This window comes from Phascolarctos cinereus, unplaced genomic scaffold (assembly GCF_003287225.1).
Source record: "Phascolarctos cinereus isolate Bilbo 61053 unplaced genomic scaffold, phaCin_HiC Scaffold_1;HRSCAF=81, whole genome shotgun sequence".
Lineage (NCBI taxonomy): Eukaryota > Metazoa > Chordata > Mammalia > Diprotodontia > Phascolarctidae > Phascolarctos > Phascolarctos cinereus.
Window position 1 is genome coordinate 1,802,619 of NW_027555514.1, and position 10,924 is coordinate 1,813,542.

The following is a 10,924-nucleotide window of genomic DNA, read 5'->3' on the forward strand; positions in this document are numbered from 1 at the left end:
TCAGAGAATCACCGGAGGGTACCTCAGCAAGCCCTGGGAGCAAGCAGACCCTGCCCTGCTCAGCCTAGCCTTCTCTGCCTCCTAGAACCATGGGCACCTCTCTGTGGGCACAGAGCCCGACATTGTATTGGGACGTGAGGAGCTGGAGGCTGCCCGACTGATCGTGGACGGGGTACATGGCGCAGATCTGGGCTGCCACGCAGGCGGCCTGGACAGTTTCTGCTTCTTACAGAACTCAGCCCAGAAGTGCGGCAGTGCCCTCTCATCATTCTGTTTGGCTGGCTCAAGCCCATGAGCCCGCTTATTGCTACCCAGCTTCAGAAGGCCCTGGCAATCCTCTGGGCAGCCTCTACGGTGCTGGGAGTCACGAGGAAGCTGGCTGTGGCTACATTTGCAATCACCAATAGATAACCACACGAGCTCCTAAGAGAACACAGGGGGCACAGGTCTCAGAGAACAAGGGTAACGTGGTGGGAAAGGCACAGGAACAGGGACCCTGAGCTTTTGCTCTACAGCCAGCTTGGCCGAGCCCCTGGGGCTCTGACAGTGGTCCTGGCTAAGAAATCAGTGGCTTCAGCTGGGCCCGACTGCGAAAACCTCCCATTACTGAGAGGAAGTGTGATCCGGCCGGCTCTGGGCCCTGGCTCCCCTGTCACTTTCTAGGTCCCCTTGCTTCTGCCATTACTGTGCTGTGCCATGCTCCCTCCCTCAGATGTCCATCACCAGACAATCCTCCCCCTGGCAGATAGCATCACTACTATTAAAATAATTGGTAGTAGTAGCCAGAATTTATATAATGCTACTTCATTTGATCCTCACAAAAAACCTTGGGAGCTCAGTGCTCCTACTGCCCCATTCTACAGATGTGGAAGCTAAAGCTGAGAGAAGGCGGTGACCTGCCCCTGGTCACACAGCCTGGAGTGTCTGGGCATCATTGGAACTTGGGAACAGCACTCTATGTGCTGTGGTGCCACCTTGTAGCCAAGTTAGGAGCAGAGGATGGAGGCCACTAACAATGTCCACACCACAATCCTGGTTTCCGGCTTCTTTGTTTTCCCTCTGAGCGGGGCACAAGAGGCTGCAATCATCACCACTGGAATGAGCGTCCCCAGTGAGGACATTACCACCCCACCAAGGGATCACAATGTGGATTTGCATGAAATACAAACTGCTGATATTTGAGGGGCGAAATTGCTTTCTGGGGGTGGCTCCCCTTTCTGACCCTCAGTTTCCTGACCTGTAAAATAAGAGGGTGGGGACAAGGCTTGCTTTAGGATCCCTTCCTAGCCGTGAATTTCCCCGCAGTGGTCCATGCTGAGCTCCCCTCCTTCCACGGTGACTGCTCCAGAGAAGGAGCTCTGAGCCCCTGCTCCAAGGGCCAGGAAGCAATGCTCTGCCCGCACGGATGGATCTGTGAGATCCCTAGTGTGCGTAGCCCCTCCGACCCCCAGGGCAGATTGTGACCTGTCCATCCAGGCCATCTCAGCCTGCGTGGCTGAGGTGCCACCATTGATCTTTCATGGAGAAGCCACCCCACGGCGTGGTTACCATTCTGTGGGATGAATGCTACCCTTGAGTATTCCAAATGCTCTCCCCTTCACTGAATTCAGCACTACTGAGTGCTCTGTGCTGTGCTAGGCAACGGGGTTACAGCGACAAGAAGGGAGGACAGTCCATAGGTGCTGGTGGTAGTCGCGGCCAAAGAGTACGTATTTAATGCTCACACAGACATCCATCAGAGCAGCAGCCGAAGCAACCGGGACATTTAGGAGCATCGCCAATGGGAATCCGTCACCCCGGTCAGTGAAAATCCTGCTCTGATCAAGCTGGAGCTCATCGGTCTAATGAATGCTCCCCCGCCCCGCCAGAATGTCCAGCCTTGTTTTTTAGGGAGGGACATGTCTGCTCCAGAAGCTGGCAGAGCGCTGTGCCCGCCCCTGCTTCCTCCAGAGCCAGGATTTGTAGTTCAGAGACCAGGGGGAAGCGTCCCCTGAATTCAGAGAGAGGGAAGATGAGGCTGGGACAGACAGTCCGACACACGGGGTGATGCTTGTGACGGCGTTCAGCCTCAGTCTGGTGACTGACAGCCCAGAACTAGCGCCCCTCCTCCACCTCCATCTTAATGACAAAGGGAGAGAGAACAAACATCTGCCTTCCCAACCCAGTGGTCCCATCCAGAGGGTGTTGGTCTTTCAGGGTTATGCCTCATCTTATCCTGTAACCTCCAACAACGTCCCCACGGGTGATGCTAGTGAGTCCATGACTCTCTAAGGGTAGGGAGGCAGGAGGGGGAGGGGAGAAACCAATGTCCCCCACCCTGCATCCCCTTCAGAAAGTTCTGTAGGGACAGAGCATCAGTAAGCACTCCCACCCCCACCTGACCCTTACAGTGCACTCTGGAGGATGGACACACACACACACATACCACACACACATGCACGCACACACACACACTCGGAGCTTGGCTTCTTTCCTGTCAAGATAAGATAGAATCTGTCCCAAGCTAGTCTTTTTTGACCAAGGGGAACCTTCTCAATATGAACCCCTTGACCCCACAGCCATCTGCGGCCGCCTGCTGTCTCTGCTTGGCCACATTCTGACTGCTAATAATCCCTGCTCTGTAAGCAGGGAAAATGCCAGGCTGGAGTGAGAGGTAGGAGGGGGAAGAGGGAGGACCAGGACCCGGCTTCTAGGACCCTAGATTCAGGAGGTTAGACAGATGTGCGTTTAGCTTGTGGTCACGTGCCAAGAAAGACACGCATGCGGGCGACGTCAAGGGAAGCAAGCAGGCAGGCATGCAGGAAGGAAGATGAATGCAGTGTCCTCTGGTGTGGGGAATGGCCCGTCTCCCAGAAGTCCTCACCATGAGCCTCCTCACCACTCCTGAGAAGCCTTCTCTGGCCGAGTGCTGGAAAGAAGGAAGGGGACAAGCTTGCCAAGTGCCTGCCACGTGCCAGGCCCTGGGCTAAGCCTCTCAATGCGTCCTATCTCAGATTATCTCACAACAAGCTGGGGAGGTAGAGGCTATTATTATCCCCACTTTCCATTACAGGAAACTGAGGAAGGAAGAAGTTAGTGATTTGCTGAGGGTCACACAAGCTGATGAGAGTCTGGGGCTTTGGAGACTGGGCTCCTGACACTACAAACAGAGAGAGCCCACGGTGGAAGTTCAGTTATCAATGTCAAGGGGGGGGGGAGGTCCCACTTCCAGAACACCCACGTGGCCCCGGTGGCACTTTGGGCATCCAGCACCCTTGCAACACGCTCTTCCTTCTGCCTCCTGGGAGGGTGCTCCAGGGATTGGGTGCCCTGGAGCGGGGAAGGGTGCAGAGAAACAAGAGTCAGGGATGGGCAGGGCCCAGAATCCTCTTGGCCAAGATAAGACCATCCTGGTTGCGAGTGGGCCAAGGGCTCCAGGCTCCACTCTGGGCTTGGCTGTGTCTTAGGCAGAAGCAGGGTGGCAGAGAGCCAGGTACGCTCACCTTCATCCTTGAACGCAGGCTTTGCGACATTCCCGTTCACTGTTGAACCGGTTGCTGGTGCCTCCGCAGCCGCCGTACCAGAAGCGGGCACACGCATCCACCTCCTTATCGTAATACCACCGGACGACGTACTCCCCACAGTCTCCGGGTCTCAGGGCCTCCAGGCACCGGGGATCTGGGGGGGCCCGAAATGCAGCGAGTTAGCTTTGAGTTTCCTCTATAGACCAGGGGATAGAAGCAGGTCGTTCTTGGAAGACAGCTGGAGGAAGCGACTTGGCTCTTAGTAGGGGGTTTAAAAGGCTGAACACAGGATGGGGCACTTGGGGAGCATAAGCTAGACCCCAAGTGGGTCAGTCCCTTCGTTAACTTAGCAAGGGCTGTGAGGGCTTCCTGCACACATGAGCACAGAATGAGTGCGTGAGGTGTGCTCACACTAAAAGGAAGTGGAGCGTGACCTGGGTTCGAATCTGATACCAGTGCTCATTTGCTAGCTGTGTGATTCTGAGTAAGTGGCCCCACTTCTCTATGGCTCCACAAATAATGCCAATTAATGACAATATCCACATGCTCTGCCTCACAGAGGGTGAATAAGGAAAGCCCTTCGACCACTATAGAGCCAGAGAAAACACTGATTAAAGTCTTCCTAAGGGCCAAGGCATTAGTTTGGAATTAGGGTCCAGGAAACAAGCATTTATTAAGCACCTACTGTGTGTCAGGCACTGTGCTATGCACTTTACAGTATTACCTCATCTGAACCCCAAAACATCCCTGGGAGGGAGTGTTATTATTACCTCCATTTGCAGTTGAGGAAATGGAGTCAGATAGAGATTGAGTGACTTGCCCGGGGTCATACAGCCAGTAAGTATCCGAGGCCAGATTTGAGCTCAGGTCTTTTTAATTACAGGCCCAAGCGCTCTGTCCACTGTATCATCTGGCTGGGGTCAGAGTTAAGAGTCTGAGAGGGTTAGGGATCAAATGGGGTCCAATAGAGGTAGCTCTCTGCAATCGAATGCAAAGGGTGTGATGTCTGGGGAAGCACCTTTGGGACAATTCCAGGAGGTTCCCAGGAGACAGGCCCCTCATCTCCTTCTCATCTATTTTCGGTTTCTTCTGCTGAGTCTCTAGACTTGGGCGGGCTTTTCCTTTCACATAAATGGGAGTCAGTACTATGAGGCAACACTCTATAGAGGGAAATCTATCAAAGACAGCTTCTTCCTGTGTTAGGGTAATGAGGTGTCCACACAACTGTGGGACATTAGCCGTCTTGTCCAGGCCGCTGTCGTCCCACTATGGTTTATTTATGGGGTCAGAATTGAGGGTTCACTTTTGTAGCGTAGGGACTCCCAGAGCTCATCTGTGGGTTTTTGTCTTCTCCCTCCTCTGTCTTGACATCTACCAACCCTCTTCTTCCTCTTTGACAAAAGTATTCCTGTTTCCATAGCTGTCTTGGGCTCATAGGCCTTGTAGGCTTTCATCTAGAAGCTTCCAATTCTACTCTAATGCTCCAAAAGCGCATAGGAAGATTAATGTGTTTAAGCTGTCTGTCTGAGGCCTGGGACCAGCTGAGTCCTCCTCACACCTCATCAGTCCCTGCTTTGAGAGGAGGAGGAGGACGGGACAAGAAACGCCCCGTAGTGGTGGGGAATGTTTGCAAAGGTGAACCAGTGAGACAGTCTAGGGGGCAGCTCCTCTCCAGGGAGACAGGAACGAACCTGATTCAGGGCATAGCCCAACAATGGCCATGACAACGGTGATGACGATATTGTGCTGGCCTTCCTGCGCGATGGGGCAGGGGGCCTCCGGCTCCATTCTCTGGGAGCCCCTGTTCTGCATCATCCCACAGACAAGAAGCTGAAGTGGAGAGGCAAAGCGGCGCCCCAAGGGTCCGAGAGCCGGTCCTCCACCGACCCTAACACCTCCTTCTCTGTTGCTCTCACTCCCCACACCTGGAGGCCAAGGCAATCTCGCTGACGATGAGAGCTGTCCCAAGGGGCTGGTTGGGGTCTCCTCCCTGGGGTTCTCAAAGAGAGGCTCGATGCCCTTATGTTGGGGACGATGTTCACATGGGGCCTGGTCTGGGGTGGCCTCGGAGAGATTCTGGGGTTCCGGGAACCAGATGCCAGGTGTCCTAACCTCGTGGCCCTAACCCAAACTCCAGGCCATACATGGAGAAATCAGAAGATGGTGGTCTGCTCAACCCGCTAAGAGAGGAGAGGTGAATACACTGCTCCCCCTCCCAGTCCCATTCAGTCTGAGACACTTTAGAACATTAGCAGGTCTAGACATCATTGCTTGTTTTATAGATGAGGAAAGGGAGGAGCGCGTCACTAGTCAGCCTTCTCACCTCGGCGTGCAGTCTTGGGGGTGGCCGCAACAAAAATGGGCTGACGGGTGCTAGCGTCCTCCTCCTGTGTCCCGCCACCGTCCAAGGGGCCGACTGACTGTCTGTGGTCCACAGGCACGTTGCTTGGCGTCGTCACAGCAGGGACTTCACTCCTGAGGGACGGGAAAAGGCCGGGTCCTTCGTCCTGGGCTCCTGGAGGACTGAGCTACAGGAAAACTGAGTCAGTCCCGATGCTCCCTGCTCCAGGGAGCTTTCAATGCCTCTGTCCTTGACACCTCTCCTGCCCCCATCAATCAGTGACCACTTACAGGCATCGTCTCTGGGCCAGCCCCACACTATAGCAGCTGGCAGGACAAAGATGGCACAGGAGAGACCCCTCTTGGGGGTACTATCCCCAGAGCCTGAGGTGCCAGCTCTCCAAGCCCTGCCTCCAGCCCAAGTGCCTCCCAGGAAGACAGGGTTCGAGGGCACAAGATGGAAAGAAGGGAGAGGGCCCAGGAGTGACCCTTTGCTCAGCTCCCTCCCCTGTGCCCCATTTTCAGAGTCATTATGACTTGTCAATCCTACTTCCATGACAGCCTTCATATCACTTGACCACCAGCTCTGCTTCCAGACCTGGCCCCTCCAGTCATCATCTAGGAATGTGACCCATCCCTACCACCGCTAACACCAACAGGGCAGGCAAGTGTCCCAGGCAAGGCAGACCACCGTCACCTCCCCTCAAACCCCAGGCCCCAGACCTGAGAAACTGGCACTTCTGCTTCTAGCCCAGCCCTGAAGCCACTGTCCAGTGCTGTCACTCCTCTCCCCACGGTAGTCAGAGCTACTGAAGACCCAGGAAAGATAGTCTTTGGCTCCAGAATGTGGCTTCAGCAGGAGAGCTGGGTGTATCTCTCCTCAGAGGCAGCTCAATGGATAGAGTGTTGGGCCTGGAGTCAGGAAGACCTGAGTTCAAATCTAGCTTCAGATCTGACTAACTTTGTGACCCTGAGCAAGTCACTTAATTTGCCTGAATCCACTGGAGAAGGAAATGGCAAACCTATCTTTGCCAAGAAAACCCCATGGATGGTAGGGTCCAGAAAATTTTGTGTGTACTTTTAATGGAATTTGTTGTTATTGTAGGTCAGTCATTTTCAGTTGTGTCTGACTCTTTGTGGCCCCATATGGGGTTTTCTTGGCAAAGATAATGGAGTAATTTGCCGTTTCCTTCTCGAGCTCATTTTACAGATCAGGAAACTGAGACAAACAGGGTCGAGTGACTTGCCCAGGGTCACATAGCTAATAACTGTCTGAGGCCAGATTTGAACTCAGGTTTTCCTCCTCTGGGCCCTGTGCTCTATCTACTGAGCCACCTAGCTGCCCCATTTGATAGAATGCTAGCATTTCAAAAGTGTTTTAAAATGAGCATTGGGTGTGACCATCTGCTGCTGTTGTCACAAGTGAAAATGCTCAAGGACCAGTAGCCAAGTAGATGTTCTTCAAAGGGAGACTGGTTGGGCCATGCAGAGGTAGTAGACAGGCCAGAACATTATGGCCCTGTGAGCGAGGACAAGCCTGGGAAGGCTTCTCTGAACAGATGCAAAAGGAAGTCAGCAGAACCAGGAAGACAATCCCTTCTGCGCAACAGACGATGGTGTGCAAGATGGTGCCCTCGCTCAGACCCAGTGGACGCACCGGTTAATTGCGCTCACTTGCTTTTGTCCTCTCTTCTTTTGGTCCTTCTTTACAAGGGCTATGTCTCTAGGGAGCGGAAGAAGAGGGATACACTTGTAAAGGAAAGTGACGTAGAGATGAATGGATCAGGAAAAAGAACTGTAGATGAAATGCTTAGTAAGAGCTCCAAACCTCAGCCCCTGCTGGGCTCTCCCCTTCCTCTACCTCCACACTGAGTCTCACCTAATCACTGGAAGCAGGCAGGTGCTCACAAGATACACACTTCAAGGAAGGGCCAGTGATGAAGCCTTTGGACTTGCAATTCTAAGTAGGAGCGCACAAAATGCAGGCAATGGGCGGGGTGAGCTAGAGATACTAAAAAAGCCAAAGTCCTGATTAATCTTATAGGTATCGCCTAGACTAGGGGGACAAGGCAAATGGTCAGCACGTGGTCCTGGAAGAGTGCACCTCATAAAAGAAATAGGACAGGTGCTTGGGAAGGGGGGAGGGCAGCACGTTTGTGAAGAAGACCTCTTCATGTCAAGAAATCCAGGGCCCAGAATCATGTGGAGGTGAGCAGGATGTAGCCACAACCTACTGCACAAGAGACCCCTGGGACACACAGAGGAAATGGAAGAGAAACTGAGGAAACAGAGCCTCTGCAAGCCCAGGGATTCCAGGCTGCGGCCACGATGGGACCGTTGGCCTTCTTCTGCTGGCTCTGATTCTCAGCATGAATTGGAAGGAGGTGGCAGCTCCAGGCGCAGCAATGGGATCCTTGCCAGGGAGCCCCTGTGCCATGCACGGTTTGTGAGAAAGGAGAAGAGGGAAGCTGGGCCCCGTCAGAGGGGAGCCCAAGACTTGGGAAGAGGCCACTTCTGAGGAAACATAAGTGGAGTGCGGCAAGCACTAGGTTCCTGCCAGGGAAGTCTGGGCAGAGGGAAGCTCCCCAGAATGACTTTCTCAAGGCACAAAGAGGATGATTCCAAACAGGGATCGTCTAAAAGGCTGATATGGGCACGCAGGGAGCTCAGTGAACTGAACTTTGAAAGAAACATGCCCCCAAAATGGGAGCAGAGGCCCAGAGAGCCAGGGACACCTGTCCCACCATCCCCCCACCAAATGTCATTACCCAGAACGTATGGCACAAACTCCATGAAGACGAGACCTGGCCTCATGTGCCCATGGCTGGCTGTGGGTGGGGACTGGGTGTGCGGGCTGCCAGGCGACTCCATGCCCTTCCTCTTCAGGGGTGTCCACCCTGACTGACCACACACCCCTACGCTCAGCCTTGAGGCTCTCGGCCCATCCCCATGCCCCGTATCTGGGGGCCTTCACTCTGCAAGGGTTTTTAGGCCCTTCAGCTGGTTCCCCTAGCCATAGCCATCCAGCAGCTTCCCAGAGGTCCAGAGCCCTGCTGAAGAGGACAAGGTCTCAGGAGACTTTGCCCCAGTGGGCTGAGGAATCTTGGCTGAGTCACTCCACTTTATCCTAGGGTCTCTTGCAGCTCTAAAGGACTGTGATTCTACGATAAGAAGATGTGCGTCCACCCCACAGCTGGTTGGCAGCGGCCCCAGGTCCCAGCTGGCTCTGGACGCCCAGCCCCACACTGCTTTGCTGCAGGCCAGTGCTGCTGGCCAGTCCTTCCCCGTGGCTGAAGGGGGAAAGGAGAGGAGCAGGGTCTCTTCCCCCCCAGCTGCCAAGGGGACAGCAATGGTGTGCCCCTTCCCCCTTGCACCCTGAGTCTTAACTGGGGTTCAGGCCAGGGCAGCAGCATCTCTGTGCTTGGGGAGGGAGGTCGCCCAGACCTGGGCCACTCTGACCCATCATCCCTGATGGAAGGGGGAGGCCTGGTTAAGACAGAGCAGGGGGTTGGGGGGGGGGAGAAGGTCCTGCCCCCAGGCCATTCTAGACCCATCAACAGTCCCTGAGGCCACCTCTCTAGGACATAACTGCTCCATGCTATTGACACCACTGTCCTCCCTGGTGCATTGACCCCAGTGACTTCATGCAGGAAGTGACCCCACCTGTCTGTCTGTGTGGGCAGATGGACCTGGCACGTCTCTCTGTTATGTCTCGTTCACTTTCCTTACCAAGTTACCTGGGATCCTTTTTTTTCCTAAAGTGGGGCATTTGCCCCAGACAGTCACCTCCCCAAGCAGCCCCAAGACAAGAAATGGCCCCACCCTAAGCCCCATGATTGCCTGAGATCCCCAGGAGGATAGGGGAACGCACAGACACACATACATGTTGTATGTACATGTATAATCACAATAAAATCCTCATTATCTGAAGAAAACCTTCCATTAGCACAGTGCAGCCAACGACAGTTCCACCCAAATTTGGGGGGAGGGGAATTGATCTCCAAGCTGTGGCAAAGGTACCAGAAAGCCCCCCAGCACCCCCCAGTGGCTGCCCCAGCGTTAGAGCCTTCCCTCTGCCCATTCTTCCCCCTTTCTTCTCTCTTGATCTTGTCTGTACATAGGTGTTTGCCTGTTGTCTCCTCATTGGACCGTGAGCTCCTTGAGGGCAGGGACTGGTTTTTGCCTTTCTTTGTATCCCTAGAACTTAGCCCAGTGCCTGACATGCAGTAGGTCCTTAAGGAATGCTAGTGACTGGCTGGCTGACTGATGTCTAAAGTCCCCTCTCAGCGAAGAAACCCTGCCATTCCAATATGAAATTTGCTTAGACATGCAAGTTCTCCTGAGAAACCTGGCTCCACCAGAGGTGCCATTTGAGAGCCATCAAGCCCACGTCACCTGAGAGGAGGCTTGCCCATGACCCCAGAGCAGGGAGAGGTGGGGTTGAGCTGGGGAGCCCGGGGCCGATATTGAGAGCTCAAGCGCTGTGGACTTGTGCCAAGGACAGGCCTGGAGGAACTAGACGTTTCTAGACAACTCCCCTTCTTTCTGCTCATCAGAGTCCTTTCCCTTGGTGCTCCTCCTGGCCGACTTCCTTCTCCATGAGAATTTTAGATCCTGCTCGTCCTTTCCTGGAGCCCTCTGAAATCGGTTTTCCCAAACCTCTGGGACAGGTGAGTCACCTCCCAGTTTTGCTCCCAAATTCCCTCCCCCTGTCCCCAGGTTCCATCATTTGCACCCCTGCCATGATGTCCTCCCTTTTGGTCAGAACTCAGGCCAGAAGAGGATGTGGCCCTTGCTGGTTTCTCGGTTTCTGAAGGATGGACTCATTGAGGCGTGTCAGATAGTCCTGAGCTGGGCTGCTCTGCACAGAGGGTCTGAGACGAGGGTTAGGGTTAGCACGTCTTCCCTAGGGTCCCTCATGCTCCCCACCAGGTCTCTGCTTATCACATCAGGAGTAAACAAGCACAGATGTTCCAGAAATAACAGCCTGGACACCCTCACTTCCCATCCCAGGAGCTCATCTTGCAAACCCTCACTCCCTGATTGCCTTTCATGATGCATCTGCCCAGGATAGCTTGGTC

General features: G+C 54.2%; 1 protein-coding gene across 4 annotated transcripts in view; it reads right to left on the bottom strand.

Moving 5' to 3' along the window:
- Positions 1 to 788: 788 nt before the first annotated feature.
- COL28A1 (collagen type XXVIII alpha 1 chain) overlaps positions 789 to 10,924 on the bottom strand; it is an 81,774-nt gene continuing 71,638 nt past the window's right edge. Inside the window, exons 34-37 of one of the 4 annotated variants that reach the window (XM_021000067.2) lie at positions 5,827 to 6,031; positions 3,483 to 3,657; positions 2,864 to 2,908; positions 789 to 1,237 (exon numbers count right to left, since the gene is read on the bottom strand). In XM_021000067.2, the coding sequence (XP_020855726.1) occupies positions 3,485 to 3,657; positions 5,827 to 6,031 (378 nt within the window). In that variant the 3' untranslated portion in view covers positions 789 to 1,237; positions 2,864 to 2,908; positions 3,483 to 3,484. Of the gene's footprint in view, positions 1,238 to 1,683; positions 2,909 to 3,482; positions 3,658 to 5,826; positions 6,032 to 10,924 lie in introns of those variants that run through there. The other 3 variants (XM_021000066.2, XM_021000071.2, XM_021000073.2) reach the window with 3 other exon arrangements.